This window comes from Balaenoptera musculus, chromosome 2 (assembly GCF_009873245.2).
Source record: "Balaenoptera musculus isolate JJ_BM4_2016_0621 chromosome 2, mBalMus1.pri.v3, whole genome shotgun sequence".
In the NCBI taxonomy this organism is placed as follows: domain Eukaryota; kingdom Metazoa; phylum Chordata; class Mammalia; order Artiodactyla; family Balaenopteridae; genus Balaenoptera; species Balaenoptera musculus.
Window position 1 is genome coordinate 130,542,230 of NC_045786.1, and position 16,589 is coordinate 130,558,818.

The 16,589-nt window shown below is 46.1% G+C and overlaps 2 protein-coding genes across 13 annotated transcripts in view; one reads left to right on the forward strand and one right to left on the reverse strand.

Annotated features, from left to right (window-relative positions):
• The window catches only part of FBXO34 (F-box protein 34), an 86,875-nt gene extending 83,391 nt beyond the window's left edge, over positions 1-3,484 (forward strand). For all 11 annotated transcript variants that reach the window (XM_036841881.1, XM_036841885.1, XM_036841882.1 and 8 more), the window contains one exon: positions 139-3,484. In XM_036841881.1, coding sequence (XP_036697776.1) covers positions 139-2,287 — 2,149 coding nt within the window. In that variant the 3' untranslated portion in view covers positions 2,288-3,484. The remainder of the gene's footprint in view (positions 1-138) is intronic.
• A 162-nt stretch (positions 3,485-3,646) lies between these two features.
• Positions 3,647-16,589, reverse strand: part of ATG14 (autophagy related 14) — a 43,682-nt gene continuing 30,739 nt past the window's right edge. Inside the window, exons 10-11 of one of the 2 annotated variants that reach the window (XR_005018617.1) lie at positions 12,600-13,335; positions 3,647-3,779 (exon numbers count right to left, since the gene is read on the reverse strand). Coding sequence is in view for 1 of the 2 variants with exons in the window: in XM_036841893.1 (XP_036697788.1) it covers positions 13,029-13,335 (307 nt within the window). In the remaining variant the exon portion in view is untranslated. Of the gene's footprint in view, positions 3,780-10,390; positions 13,336-16,589 lie in introns of those variants that run through there. The other variant, XM_036841893.1, reaches the window with a different exon arrangement.

A 16,589-nucleotide genomic window follows, 5' to 3' on the forward strand; every position in this document is an offset into this window, starting at 1 on the left:
AGTTGGTAAAGATTTAGTGAACTGATAGAAAATGTTTCTATTACTTGCTAGAACCATCTGAGTGTAAGTTTAAAAAAAAAAAAGCTTTTCTAAAAATGAAATCAGTATCTTAATCAAATGTGTATTTCCTCCTTGTAGAGCCTCTGTTATGCACCTAAAGCCATACCGGAAACTCCAGAAGAAAGTGCGACCTTTGGAAATCAGCAAGGAAACTCTGAGAACTCCTATGAGCCACCAACAGGCTATAAATGATGAAAAATGCAAAGCTAGCTGTATGAAACCAAGTGTCTTTCCTTCAGCCTCTCTTGGTAAAGCATCGTCTCGAAAGCCTTTTGGAATCCTTTCTCCAAATGTTCTGTGCAGTATGAGTGGGAAGAGTCCTGAAGAGAGCAGCTTGAATGTTAAAACCAAGAAGAATGCATCGTCTGCAACAATCCACCAGGGTGAAGAAGGGGAAGGGCCGCTTGATATCTGGGCTGTTGTGAAACCGGGAAATACCAAGGAAAAGATTGCATTCTTTGCAGCCCACCAGTGTAGTAATAGAATAGGATCTATGAAAATAAAAAGCTCCTGGGATATTGATGGGAGAGCTACTAAAAGAAGGAAAAAATCAGGGGATCTTAAAAAAGCCAAGATACAGTTGGAAAGGATGAAGGAAGTCAACAGCAGATGCTACCAACCTGAGCCTTTTGCGTGTGGCATCGAGCACTGTTCTGTGCATTACGTGAGTGACAACGGGGACGGAGTCTATGCCGGGAGGCCTTTGTCGGTCATACAAATGGTTGCCTTCCTCGAGCAAAGAGCCAGTGCTCTGCTAGCCAGTTGTGCGAAAAACTGCACTAACTCACCTGCTGTGGTGCGGTTTTCCGGGCAATCCAGAGGTGTGCCCCCAGCCCCCGAGCCCTTGTCTGCCCCAGGAGCATGTGAAGAACCCATGGAAAGGAGAAATCCTGAGGTTGGTGAACCACAGAGTGAGCCAGTCCGTGTCCTTGACATGGTAGCCAGGCTGGAGTCCGAGTGCCTGAAGCGGCAGAGCCAGCGTGAGCCTGGGAGCCTCTCGAGGAATAACAGCTTCCGTCGCAATGTGGGCCGCGTGTTGCTTGTGAGTGGCACCCAGGCTGAGGAAAGCAAAACAAACAAAGGCGCCTTGGAGGTACCTGACACTCAGGTGAAAACTGTGGGGTCTGTATCTGTGGACTGTGGCCCCTTAAGGGCTGACCATTGTCCTCCCAAGGGGGACCAGGCCTGGGACGGCGCTCCTCGGGGCTGTCCCTCATTGCCAGCAGGCGTGAGTTTGCACACGGACAGTGCAGAATTAGAGCCAGACCAGCAGACTGCCATGAAAAACAGCAATAGACATGATGTGGAAATGACAGAGGAACTTGTTGGGTCACCTTTTCCTCCTCGCACCTGTCCCCAAGCCATTGAATTGCCCCCAGATGCTATTGATGGTATGAGTGAAGAGCTTGTGCCTCTTGCTAGCCAAAATCCTGATCAGAGAAGAAAAGAATCTTTGTGCATTAGTATCACTGTGTCCAAGGTAGAGAAAGACCAGCCTTCCAGTTCAAAGTCCTGCGAAGACCCACTTCCAGGGATGTTGTTTTTTTTGCCATCTGGTCAGCACCAGCCGGGCTGTTCCCAGCGGAATGAAAGCACGACAGAAGAGTCTTCCGAGGCCAGTCAGCTTGACGATGCTGCTGAGGGTGACTGTGCATCTGAGGAGAAAAGTGTCTCGGCTGATTCATTTGTCCCGCTGGCTTCTGGGGAAAGTACATTACCAGCGCTTGAGGCATCCAGTTGGAAGAAGCAGGTGTCGCATGACTTTCTGGAGACCAGGTTTAAAATCCAGCAGCTTTTGGAGCCTCAGCAGTACATGGCTTTTCTGCCCCACCACATTATGGTGAAAATCTTCAGGTTACTTCCCACTAAGAGTTTAGTGGCTCTTAAATGTACCTGCTGCTATTTCAAGTTTATCATTGAATATTACAATATCAGGCCAGCAGATTCTCGCTGGGTTCGGGATCCACGCTATAGAGAGGATCCGTGCAAGCAGTGCAAGAAAAAATATGTGAAAGGGGATGTGTCCCTGTGCCGGTGGCACCCCAAGCCCTATTGCCAGGCATTGCCCTATGGGCCGGGATACTGGATGTGCTGCCACCGGTCTCAGAAGGGCTTCCCTGGCTGTAAGCTGGGGCTTCATGACAATCACTGGGTCCCTGCTTGCCATAGCTTTAATCGGGCAATCCATAAGAAAGCAAAAGGGACTGAAACTGAAGAGGAGTACTAAAGTTTATGTGCGAGGCAACGGACGGATTTTTAAAACTGCAAAACACCACCGAGATAACGCCGTTCCAGTGAGTGTTGCTTGCCTCTCAGTCTTCGCTCCAGGAGAATCTCTGCTACTCCATCAGGACCGCCATTGCTCAGGCATCTTAAATCTCTGAATTTACGAGCTGTACAAGAAAATCGGTCTCATCGTTTTCTAGTGGTGCCTCATGTTTGATCCAGGGTTGTATCCCCCAGTTTGATCCACTTGGCTGTGAATAACTATGCCTGTTTTCCCAAACCAAATCCTTCTTCAAAGGATTGTTCAAAGAAGACTTGCCACCGTCAAGAATGTTCAGCAGAGTTCATCGCAGACTATGCAGGCAATCCCCAAAAAGGGGTTCTGGGCATGTTTTGAGCACTGGCACCATATCCGAAATAAGTGAATAGTGTCCTATGAAGAGAATAGCAGTTCTCTTGGGTGAAAAGTATGCTTACAAAGAAAAGTTAGGCACCTTACCTTAGACCTTGTATGCTTGATCTGTGAGATTGATGTTTGTGGTTGGAGATGGATTTCATGCCCTGTGGTGTTTACAGTGTATATAATGGTTGTGTTTTCATAGGGCTATGAAAGTGCACATTAAACCCGAGCGCCTTTACTTTAGATGAGTGCTTTTGGCCCCTCTGTAAATAACACTATTAAAATCCAGTTGTGAATAGCGGACAGCTGACTGAACATAATCACCACAATGCAGCTAGGATAGTGTTGCAGCTACAATTGTGTGGGTTTTTTTTTGGTTTTTTGTTTTTTTGGTCTCGTCTCAAATTTGTATAAAATATGAATGTTTCCCAAATAAACTATGAATGTTTTCTGTATAATATATGAATGTTTCTGAGAAGAAACTCTAAATAGTTAAGAGGTTAACCTGTTGAAAGGATACCAAATGATGGTTTAACTGGACAACCTTAAAAAATTAGCATAGAGAACAATCCTTTGTTATATTTTAGTGATTCACCAAGAATGAGAGAATATTATATAGTCAGATTATAACATTCTTGTCTATTTTATTCTTTCTGTCTGGTTACAAATTTTTTTTAACTTCAATAAAAACATGCATTTTAAATGGGACCTGAGTTTTGCAGATGTGTTTTTTCTTTTTTTTAAAAAATTATTTATTTATTTATTTATTTTATTTATTTATGGCTGTGTTGGGTCTTCGTTTCTGCGCGAGGGCCCTCTCCAGTTGCGGCAAGTGGGGGCCACTCTTCATCACAGCGCGCGGGCCTCTCACTATGGCAGCCTCTCTTGTTGCGGAGCACAGGCTCCAGACGCGCAGGCTCAGCAATTGTGGCTCACGGGCCCAGTTGCTCCGCGGCATGTGGGATCTTCCCGGACCGGGGCTCGAACCCGTGTGCCCTGCATTGGCAGGCAGACTCTCAACCACTGCGCCACCAGGGAAGCCCTGTTTTCTTTTTTTGAGGTAATATTGATGAGGGATATTGTGAACTGAATCCTAAGAATTAAAAAAAAAAATTTGAGTTGTTGGAAGGGGAGAGAGAATTCTTTTCTACCACTGGAAAGAGACCATCTTCACTAAACATTATGACCTTACATTTTTGCAACCCTTTAACACTTAGTTTGAATTTGTTGTCTGCCCAGCGCCCTCTGTATTTCCTGTTGGATGAGGTATTATTATCTATGCGTAATGAGTTAATTGTTTAGAAGTCATGGAGAATATATTCAGACCTATGGTCATGTAACGCTTGGCAGGGCTGGAAGGTATCTGGCCCCAGAAAGCTGCTGTGGAGGACCTAGAAGCTAGGTTGGCTTGAAATTGAGTACCCACCAAAAAAGCCTTGGAGCTGCATCAGCTCTGGGCTGTGGAGAAGCGATGGTAAATGTGCCAGGGGTGGGGCTGACGTGAAAGGGATGGGTGAAGGCTCTGGTGGTCCCACAGGAAAAAGATGGAAAGGTGGAGTATGCTTTGGCCAGGGCTGCCAAGCAGAGTGGGGCAGGGCTGGAGTCCGGGAGCCAGGTTCACCTGTGGCTGAGGTGGTATGTGGCCACAGAGCAGCTTCTTTCTTACCTTATCCTTAGGCAGTAGCTGCTCTTGCCTGAAGAGGGGGGACTGAAACTGAAAAGTGTCTCTGGATGCTGAACAAGTCTGCCCTGCAGGCACATCGCGATGATACCTGCGACATGCTCGGCTGGAGCCTGTCTGTGACACAGGACCAGGAGAGGCTGCGAAGGCTGACTTCCCCTTCAGGGTGTCGGGGTCCTTCCTCACGACCCACCCCAGCCGAGGTACATGAGAATGCTTTCCATCCCCTGGGCTGAAGTTTCCAGCGCTTGTCGTCCTCCCCGGTGGTTTGCTCTAAACTGGCAATCTCTGTGTGTACCTTCCTAATAGGTTTGTTGTGACTCCTAATTTAGGATTAAAGGAGATGTGCACATGCAGGACTTCGTACAGCTTGGTGTGTGGGATGTTAGCTTTCATTGTTATTGGCTCTTGGTTCTTCTACATGTGCCCAGGTGGTTTTCCCAAGTCAGCCGTTCTAGATGTGGTTTTCACGTGGGACACAAGCTGTGAGTCTGTGAGGGCCTTAACTGACCAAGAGCCACGGACAGGAAGAATGATGCCCTAACCCCATCTTGGCATGCAGTTCTCGGGGTTCTCAGAATCACTGATGATCCCTTTTGAACCGTGATGCAAGACCCACTTCCCAGGGGTGTCTGTGTGAATGACAAGAGGATTTTGGCAGGTGGGGCCCGAGGGCACCCTGGTCTTCATTTCTAGGCAAGTGTAGCTTTTCCCCTTAGGAGAAAGATGCTGTGCTTCAGAGCCCCCTAGTGCCAAGCTGGGGAAACCAGCTCACGTTTTACTTCTGCAACAGTGCAGTGCTACCTGCCTTCCTGCGTGGCTGCAGAATCCTGGACTCACAAGAAAGGAAGTAAGAATGTGGGCTCGAAGACCCTAGGCTCAGCCCAACTCCACCCCCGTGGGGACCCAAATAAAGGATTCTTACCCCTTCAGCTTTTGCTCAGAGGGTCTGATATACCTGGCCTAGATTCTCTCCCACCCCTCACTTTACCATTTGAAAGAAAATGCAGAACCAGAGTAAATCTGGAAGAGTCAGCAGCTCCCTGCCCCCAATCCCTGGGGCAGTTTGGCTTTGTTCCCTGCTCAGTGGATGAGACCAGATACAGGCAGGGATGAACTGGAAAGGGAAAAAGGGCCAAGATTAGAACTTTTTCTTCAGGCCTTGTCAAAACAACTCTTGGCATTAAAATGGCCATGTGAAAGGATCATTCACAACTGGCCACGTTCCCTGCCCTAACAAACACACAGCCTGTGCACAGGAGGCGTGTCCTTCGCAGCCCCTGCCCCGTCCTGTTCACCTTGGTTGGCTGCACGGTGCCTCCAGGTACCTCTCTACCGCCACCGCCCCTTTGGTGTATGGAGCCCCCTCCACTTGGGGCTCACGCAGGGCAGCTTGGTCATGCCACCCCTCAGTGCCTCACACCCAGTACACACCCTCTATAAAATGTTTATATCCCTCTCTAGTCGTCATCTTGATGTGATGGGTGCTGGCAGGTTCTGATTGCTCTGAGCTCTGCTGTAACTCCTAGTATGAGAAACCTGAAGGGGGATGAAGGCATCTGGGAGGATCTTTTCCTCTGGCCACAGCTGGTCCCATGGGAGCTTTCTTGGTTCGAGTCACGTCCACAGTAGCCCTAGTTTTGCTGGGTAACTGTCAGTTGTGCATTTGATACGATCTGGGCTTTGTCGTGGCTTCCCCGGCAGCAGTTGCTTTGGGCTTTCTGACTGCAGAAGGCTGTGAACTGATGGTTAAGCTTGATCTAGGAGTCCCCTTCCTGGACTCTGTCCAATCACCCTTCTAACTTGGACTTGTCAGAGCCTCCCTGCCAACCTTTACGGACTGGCCTCAGACACTATTCTTATCATGTGGGTCTTCCCGGGCATTTTTCCATGGCTCCAATAGCCTCTGTTCCTTCTTTACTCAGCAGACTGGCTACTCCTCCTCTCCTGCATCCCACAGCCTACCTCAAAAACAGAATAAAAACAGTCTGCGCTACAACGCCGCCATACACGGTAGACTGCACCACTAACCGGAGCTGATGTTATTTAGCTGTTACTGTCAGGGGCCACGCTGCATTTACGTAAAGGCGTTCTCTGCTGTGCACAGTGACTGGCACTCGGGGAATCTGACAGCTTCTATCCCGGGTTTTCCTTTGGGTTCAAACAAGCTAGAGCTGCAATCTCCAAGACTGGTGAAAGTATCTTTGTGGGAAATGTGCAGTACCTTCTAATGACATGCACCTAAGTGTGTGGCCATACCTGGTGTTTGCATAACCTCACGGGAAAAGCAAACAATACTGTGGTTATGAACCCTTTGGGGACTTCCAGTGTATTTACACCTAACTGGTTTAAGCAAAACCCACAGTTAGGCAGCAACCCTATTCTAGGTGGTTTGTTTGACCTGGGTGTTATTTTAGAGGAGCAGGACCACTGAAGTTGATAGTTGGGAAGGGAGTGGCAGCAGAGAGATGGCCATCTCTTACACCACAGCTCTGTTGAGACGTGGTGTTCCTCTGTTTAAAAAGCAAAATGAAACCTTCCCCTCTCAAAGGCCACCATCCCCTCTTCAGTTTGCAGAGAACAGGCCTCAGAACAAATTAATTTTGGGATCCGTTGTTTCAAATTCTTTTTGGATTAAGATTCTTTTGGGGCTATAAAAGTTTAAAATTAGAAAGCCCTACTTAAATGTTTTGCTTTTCTCTTTGGAATGATAAAACCCAGCAGGGATTAGGTTCTAAAGTTAGCATTTAGGGGGAAAATGGCACAAAGCTGAACTTACTCTTGGAAGTCCTGTGTGTCCATCACCCACCCAGCAGAGAATGATATACACCGGGTACAGTGGTGGGAAATGCGTTAAGTCCTGTAAGAGGACTTGTTCTTGCTGAATGATGAGCAGTGTACAGACACCAAGACTCGGGGGATAGCAGATCCCATCATCTAGTTAATTGGGGCAGAATCACTTGTGCTATTTAAATTATTTCCCTCCTTTATGTCCACCCTCTGCCCCCGATCAGAAAATCAAATAGCTGCTTTACCAACTGGTATTTTCAGATGTCTATTAAGTAGTATGAAGAGGTTGATACAGATTCAAAATCAATTAGTTGCCAACCAGTAAAATGTAGAGCAAAGTTGTATTTAATTGTGTTGGTCCCCTGTCCATTAGAAGGGGAAATGGCCCGTTCGTATAACTGAGTGTTTGCAGTCCAGTGGGAGGATAGGGATGGAGCCAAGCCTGGGCACGCCCAGCTTCTGTGTTCTGGGACTGAGCTGTTGGCCTTCTCTGCTCTACCTCACCAAGCCTCCTGTATGGGCAGCCAAGCACGATTCTGCTGCAGGGTGCGTGGCCTGCCACAAACCTCCTTCCACCCCAGCCCTGATTGATTCTTCTTCTAAGCAGAGATGGTGCTTTGGCTGCCCTGGCATCTAAGCTGGGACCTCTTGCATGATCTTATCCTTTTCCAAGGCCAGGAGCCTCGCTTTCAGGCTTCCAGTGTGTGCTCTGCAGAGGCTCTTTATTGTGTACCTTCTCAACAGGAAACTACTGACACACCCAAAAAGAGTGAATTCAAGGAGGGTTTATTACAAGTGTGTAGATACAGGGGCAAGCCTTCCCCAATTTTTGTGGCCCAGGGCAAGAATACAAATGAACCCTCCTGCAGCCCCTCTGCCCTCTTAATATTTTTCATGCTTACTAGATGAAATAATGTTTTTGGATATCTTGAGTTAAATTCTATTATAAAAATACATGTTACCTATTTCTTTTTACCTTTTTTAATGAGACTACCAGAAAGTTTAAAATCAGATGTGTGAAAAAAAAAAAAATCAGATGTGTGGGCTACATTAAATATTATATTGCACAGCACTGCTATAGGTCAATGCTTTTATTTTTTTTTAAGACATGGCAAGTAGAGGTTCTCCAGAGAGCTCTCCAGAGAAACGGATTTATTAAAAAATATTTATTTATTTACTTATATTTTGGCTGTGTTGGGTCTTAGTTGCAGCCCACGTGGGCTCTGTAGTTGCGGCACGTGGGCTCAGTAGTTGTGGTGCACAGGCTTAGTTGCCCCGCAGCATGTAGGATCTTAGTTCCCCGACCAGGAATCGAACCCACGTCCCCTGCACTGGAAGGCGGATTCTTAACCCCTGGACCACCAGGGAAGTCCCGGTCAGTGCTTTTAAAATGTTAATGTACATACGTATTATTGAAATAATTCTGATTCTGATGGCACCCAAGACCCTTCATTTCTCACAAGCTCCCAGGTGATGCTGCAGGTCCTAGGATCACACCGTGAGCAGCAGCAACTCCAGAGAAATTAGGTGCTAAAGATCTTGGGCGTAGTATATCAGAGGCCTCTGCGGGAGCTCTCCAGCTCTTAGCAGGCTTTTTCTCAAAGGCCGTCAATGCAGTAGAACTCCCAACTTAAGCCAGTACCAATGCCCCTGGGCCAGAAAATAGTGGCACCACCCTGCGGGTGGGTGCTAGACGTGGTCCTTACTACTTTGAAGGCAACTATTACACTGCTGACACAGAAGATATGCCCCGTTTCTATCATTCATTAATCAACTTTGGATTGGGAGGTGTGTCCCTCCCATCTACTACTTCCAAACCACTTGCCACTTTCTTACCGAAATCTAGAGCCACCTACGTGCTTATGCTGTAGAAATGTCTTCCTGATAATGTTTTAAATTTAGGGAAATAAGTTGCTGGGAAGGGTAGGAGAGCCCTTTCCTCAAAATCCAGGTGTCTTCTGAAGTCATACAGTAAATGCCAGAAAACCACGCCCAGAGGGGAGACGATGAACAAGCTGATATGCACCTGGAGGTTATTAGTGCCCTCATGACACTGAGCTGCTTCCACTCCACTGACTCCAGCCCGCTTGTCAACACTTACCTAGTGCTGGCAGACACCTCCTGCCTATTTCTCACTTTTTTAAAGGGACCATTTGAATTCTCCATCAGATTTTCTCCCCACCAGACTATCCCTCACTCCTTCCCAGAAAAAGCACAACAAAAAAGTCACTGATGTGGCTCTTGCTGTTTTACCATCCCTTTTCTTCTAGAAAAGACTGTCCCACTGGTGGTTTCTGGTTTGTTTTTGTTTTTGTTTTTTTTAAAAAGGGACTTCCCTGGTGGTCCAGTGGTAAAGAATCCACCTTACAACGCAGAGGATGCGGGTTTGATCCCTGGTCGGGGAACTAAGATCCCACGTGCCGCGGTGCAACTAAGCTGTGCGCCACAACTACTGAGCTCTTGCACCTCAACAGGAGCCCACGTGCCGCAAACTATAGAGCCCACGCGCCCTGGAGCCTGTGCGCCACAACTAGAGAAGAGATAAAAAACCCTGCACGTGGGCTTCCCTGGTGGCGCAGTGGTTGAGAATCCACCTGCCAATGCAGGGGACACAGGTTCGTGCCCCGGTCCAGGAGGATCCCACATGCCACGGAGCAACTAGGCCCGTGAGCCACAACTACTGAGCCTGCGCGTCTGGAGCCTGTGCTCCGCAACGGGAGAGGCCACGACAGTGAGAGGCCCGCGCACCGCGATGAAGAGTGGCCCCCGCTCGCCGCAACTGGAGAAAGCCCTCGCACAGAAACGAAGACCCAACACAGCCAAAAATAAATAAATAAATAAATAAATTTATAAAAAAACAACAAAAAAAAACCCTGCACGTCACAACTAGAGAGAAGCCCACGCAACCCAAAAAAATAAATAAATAATAAATATCACTGCCAGAGACCTGCATCAAATGATGGCTACAGGAGAAAAATGCATCTTTAGAGAAAGATGTAACTGGTAAGCGACTGATTTTCGAGCTTACTAAAGATGGACCATTATTGTTAATACCACTATAATTTTAAAAAAGTATTAACAGGCATTTTTCATTACCTGGCAAAAAATTCTTAAAAAAATTATCCTATAATTTGTATAAAATACTCCAGAGTTAGATCTCATTCTTGCTACCCTCAATGTATTCAGCAGAAATGAATAATCAGAGCTTGAAAAAGATATACGTATTTGCAAAGTACTGTTAAAAGATTTATTGCAATAATACAATAATAGTTTAGAAAACATTTGTATGACTCAAACTGGTTTGGAAGTCGCAGAGCAGTGGGGAATCCCTGCAACATGACGCGGCAAGGAGATTCTTTAACAGCATGCCACCAAATGTTCTTCCCCAAATTATCAATACACGACTCCTTAAATGAATCCTGTCCACTCCCCGATGTTGACACTGTTTTTCCCCTTAACTTACAGATGTGCAAAACTTTTCTTAGTTATACTCCATTACAAAAAAAGTCTTTAACAGACCATTTTAAGCAGCCTATTTGGTGCCTGTGAGTTTTTTTAGTATTACCTTGTTTCAACAAATCGTCTTATGATGGAAAACATGACCAAGTTCTATGGCTTGTTGTTTAAAAAAAAAATACCAGCTTCAATTTTTTAAAAAGCTGTGTACATATGGTTCTGGCACCTACATGAAAGATTTTAATGAGCAGCAAAGAGAGTAGAAAAAACAGTGGTTGAAATGTATATTTAAGAATATTTACAGGGTGGATCCAGTGCAAAATAATGAAAACCAAAATATCTCAGCAGTGTAAGCCAGTATGTTGGTGTTCAAAACCATAAAAGGTTTGATCATTTAACCCTAAGTAAAGTGCCTCCAGTTGATATTAACAACAAAACATAACCTATCAATCCCTACATTTCCCATATCCTTGTAAGTTTTGTTGAATTACTCTGGTTTGCGATCTCATGGTTTCATAAGAGGAATACTTGAGACAAACCATGACTGTTGTGCATCTTTCAGCTGAAGTCATTCCCTGCCCCCAAGCCCCGAATCCCAGTGTTCCAACTCTTAAGACTAAGCTCTTCTTTCTGAGGGTTTGAGTGCCTAGACAACTCTTATGGGATTTTAAGTTCATTTGGTATTTGTTAAAGTCTACCACAGCCTCCCTCTATGAACTATGCTACAGACCTGGATGGGACAATGCAACCCAGCAATCATGAAGCCCAGCACTTAAAACAGATACTGGCTGTATAAGAACCCACAAGGAGAAAAGCCTGTTTCCTCCCTAAGTGGAAAATTTATAGTCAGGAACTTGGGACTCCTGGATAGGAATAAACACCCTTCTGCAATTCTACCCCAAACTCTACCCAAACACTAAATATACCAACAGCAAGAGCTATATATAGCACCTCGGATTTGGAGGCAAAGTATCAACTATAATAATTACAAGGAGAAAAGAAGCTATAGGGCAGGGCAAACCTCCAAGTGATTTATGAGGTACTATCATGCTAATCACACTAACAAGATATGGTGATAATGCCTGTTAGGAATTTTTCATTGGATTTCACTTTGTAGTTGTTACATAGATTTCTTTTTGCAGTTATTAAAAATAAAAATCTACTTACATATTTGTACATAATGCCTCTCTACAGCTTTCTTACAAGATTGTCACTAAGAGAATGACAAGACACATTAGCTGAAAAGGATCTCTTGGTGAGGGAAAATTCTTTCCATCAGAGCTTTCCCAGGATACAGAAGAGCGGTATTAGCTGTAATGATGTGCTCTGCATTTCAGAGCAAAGGTAGTGTCTTTAGAGCAACAAAGACCTCTAGGAAACAAACAAGCAGGGTGGTTTTCCCTAGAAAAACCTGCCACTTACTAAATCCCTTAGAAAGAAACCAGACACCAGAAAAATGACCACAGGCCACTTCAGTGGCTTTTAACCTGTGCCCAGGCAGGAATTTAGCTTCCATAAGGGAATATAACCTTAATCACTTATTTTTCACTCACAGAAAATAAGTTCAATATCAAAATGCACATAGTGTGGATGGTAGGAATTCAACAATCTAGGTACGAATGAACTTAATTCCCCTCAAAATCCAAGGAAATAGTTCTTAAATCTCTAGGACATTACTACAGCCAGGATTTCTTCTCTTCATGGATGTGGGTCCTACAGAAAAAAGGACCTTAGTTTCTTTGCTGTGTGGGGAGAAAGAAAACAGGAACGTCCCACAGGCCACAAGACAGCAGCACAAGTGAAATCATTTTTTAAACTACCTCTCCCCCACCAAAAAAAACCCCTACCCTTTGAAAACAAGACAAAAATCCTTGACCTAAAAACCAAGCATGACCAAATTATAAAGAAATCAAGTGTTTCAAACTGCCTGCTTGTTCTCTGTACAAAAAATAATGGCATAAAAACAAACTCATAGTAAACAGTTACCTTTCAAATCCTAACCATCAGGAATCACTTCCTTGTGATTCAACCTCTGAAGCAAAGTGTTTAGGAACAGCCTTAGCATCACAGGGACCACCACGGCAGCCGCGTCTCTGGGGCCAACGGCCTGTGGTTGGAAGGGGTTCTGTGTGTTTCTGCCTCAAAAGAACTGGCCATGCACACAGGGCCTTCCTCCACCGGCGCTGGTCTGGGAGAAGGACCTGAGACCCCTCTGTTCTGTTAATTATCATAAGCATGTCAGTCACCGCCACGGCCCAGTCGACAAAGAGAAATGCTCGTCTCCCTGTTTTAAAAAAACCCAACAGCTTCACCTCTTTCTGTTCCAGGCACTATCTTAGCTAACACGTAACATTTACTGGGGCGTGGAGGAAGAGCTTTCTCCAGGCCGATCTGGTGCGGCGCAGTCCCTGCTCGTTAACGGTGTCCAGTGTAAGCTTTAAACCAGGAGGTGACGGAGGCCGCGGCCGAGGAGATCATCCCACCGGCACTGCTGCTCGCAATGGGCGGGGACGCCTGGGTGCTCTGGCTCTCGGAGACTTCCACGGGCTGCGAAGGAATGTCACAGAACCGGGGGCTGGGCAGGTTCTCCCAGTCGGTGCCCAGGTCGGTTTCCTCGTCACTTACGTGCTCGTCTCCACTCTCGTCTGATTCTCCAGCAACTCCGGGATCCACAAACTCCATGGACTCCTCCAGATCTGCTCGCACTTCAAAGGGTCCCGACCTGTGCGCAGACAGTGAGGGCCCCTTTAAGACAAGCACCCCTCTTGCAACATAAGACCCGATGGGACGCGCGGCAGGCCCAGAGCCCTCACCACACCCACGACTGGTCTAGAATCGAGCTTTTCTTTACCTAAATAATAATGGCCATCCAAGTAATGAAAAAAACACCACACCACACTTTCCCTCAACTCAACCTACTTGGGAAGACCCTGGATGGAAAAAAGCCATCCGCTGAGACTAGGCATGCTGGTCCAACATACGATTTCCTGTTTCAAACCACCACAGTATCCGTGCATGCCAATGAGAGAATTCTGACAAAAACAGTCACTTGATGCATACACGGGCATATCAGTGGAACAGTAAAGCTGTACAGGTGTTCTCTGCCTCGTGGAAGCCCCCAATTATTAAACTCTTAAGACTCACAGGGGCTAAATGATAGGGTTATATGCATGTTAGCAAAGCTTCCTTGGATTAGTGTCAATAGCAAGCTCCTGCACACATTTTAAGATATCATTACATAATTTTCTAGGGACACATTTACAGCATTGAATGAGATACAACTATTTAGAACATATTCATCTGGAATAGTGCATATTTCTGCACTATATTTCAGGAGGAAACTATTTTTATTTCCCAAAGGTCCCTAATGACATCATCACCTCCAAGTCAGGCCTCATCCCCTGTGACCGCTCCTCAGGGCCACCGGGGAACCCCTGTGAGCAAACGCCACACGGCCCCTGCTGCTCTTCCTTGCCCCCTTTCTAGCTCCTGCCTCAGGGGAGCCAGGCTGCATTTCCTCTGGGTGGGCAGTCACCCCACCTACTGCCCCTCCAGGGGGTTTCCGTGCAGCCAGCTACAGGGTGGGACCACATCAGTCCAGCAGCCTCCCCCCTGCTGTCCCCAAGATAAGGACACAATGCCTTGGTTCACTTAAGAGTTTCACTGACAGTTACTTTGGGGAAAATGACAGACATTAGCAAAAACAACAGACATGAGAAATAACTTAGAATTGTACAGCCTGTCATTTTAGTCTATGGTGCAAACTTCTCTGCAGCCTTTATGATGATAAAAGCCTAGCGCTGGCCTCCAGTGCACCTCACAAGACCTGTACCTTCTGACTCACTTTTCCCAGGGTCAAGCAACCTTCATTCTTCCAAGACAACCCTGCTTCCCAGCTAAAACACAGCAATAGCATAGAGCCAGCATTTCTGTTCCAGGCACTGGAGTCCCCGTTGGCCTCTCAGATGTCTGAGCCAACCAGTCGCAAAACACAAGCCAGCGGGGGCTCTTCCCCTCCTCCCTCACGCTCCCGCCTGCTATGACCAAATAAGCCCCCTTTCCACCCTGTGTCCCCCCGGCTCAGGCCCTCACTGCACCCCACCCGCACCCCGCTCCTCACCGCGGTCCCACCTCCTCCGGTCAGCCTCCCTCCACCCCTCTCCTCATGGCAGCTGCCTACCAAAAAACGGTCACAATGTAAGTGCCTTAGCTGGGCTCCCTCTTTTCCTGAACACAAAGCTCTTGGATTCTGTTCTGTTCAGCTCCACTGTCCAGGGGGCCTCAGCATCTACTGCCAGGTTTCATCTCCCAAACCCCCCAGGCTCCCTCATAGACCCAGGTCAGCTCTCTACTGCAGTCACTTCCTTGCTGCCAGCCCAAGAGGCACAGCCTGTTTTCTGTTCCTATTTGATGCTGCCAGATCTCCTCTTGGGGTCCCTCTCGCCATGAGACTGCCATCACCCCCAGGCCCTCTCTTCAAGGGTTTTCCCAGGAAACAGGCAGGAGTGATACACGGGGGGAAATGACACTCCCTCCAGGCAGAGCTCCCTGCCGGAAGCCACGGGGACTCCAGTTCTCTGCTTGGAACTGCATGGGGCAGAGTCCGGCTGGCCTGGAGAAAGTGCCCAATTAAGTACTTCTAATGAAAAAACTATACGGAGGGTGGGAGGGAAGCACAAGAGAGAGGCGATATGGGGATATATGTATACGTAAAGCTGATTCACTTTGTTGTACAGCAGAAACTAACACAACACTGTAAAGCAATTATACTCTAATAAAGATGTTAAAAAAAAAAAAAGAAAGAAAAGAAAAAACTAGTAAATGATTCCCAAAGTGGCCAGTCTGAACAATTTTAGTTCCAACGAGTAACCTGTGGGAGAAGACATTTCTCCACTCAGCCTCTGTCCTGTCACTTCTAGCTTAGAGGTCTGTTATCTGCCCAGCACACCCCAAGCCACACACACCCCCCACACAAAATTAACTAGCAAAAGAATTAAGTCTTTTCACTTAATGGCTTTGGGAATAAAGATTTTCAAATCATTCCTTCAGTCTTCAGTTTAGCTGAATAACTGATATCTTTTTATTCAGGACTCTGAAGCCAAGAGTACTCATTCTTTCATGATGCTGTAGGGAGTTATTCTCATCGATTAAGGCAACAAAATGTTCTTTTTGGCTTTTAGGAAGTCTTTTTTGCAAAATATTTCAAAAATATTATATGATAGAATATACAACCTCAAGAGTGAACCCTACTGTAAACTAGAAACTCTGGATAAAAATGATGTGTTAATCATGGTAAAGACTGGATCAGATAAGAAAAATCAATAGATATTAAATCCAGGGGGAAATTCTGATGAGGATAACTGCACGGTCTCAAAGCGTCTCCCAACTGACTGCTCCTTAGTTGCAAGGAAGGAAAAACATAGGAAGTGTACAGAGGAGAAGGTGGAAGGCATCCTGACTGGGTGATCGGATTAACATCACCAGTGAGGGACAGATGGCCACTGTGGGCCTCTGGATGTGACACCCAGGAGACATTCACCTAGGCAGCATTCCAGCCTGGAATGTACAACCTGATCTCATTTCAAGGAAACATCAGAATAAAAGTTCTACTAAAAAAAGAAGGAAAAAACGGTAATGTCATGAAAAACAAACGAGGCTGTGAAAATGTTCCAGATTTAAAGGAGGTTAAAGAAACATAGCAACTAAACACAACATCCAACTCAAGACTGGACCCTGTACTTGGGGTGAGGTGCTATAAAGGACATTTTTGGTCCACTGACAAAATGTGCACATGGCAGTATTGTATCAATGTTAAACTTGCTGATGTTGATAACTGTACTGTGGTTAAAAGCAAGAAAATATCCCTATTTTTAAAAGATACATATTGAAGTATTTAAGGGTCAACAGCCATGATGTATGTAACTTATCCTCATAGGGTTCAGAAAAAAAAGTTTTTTGTGTACGTGTGTGTATTTA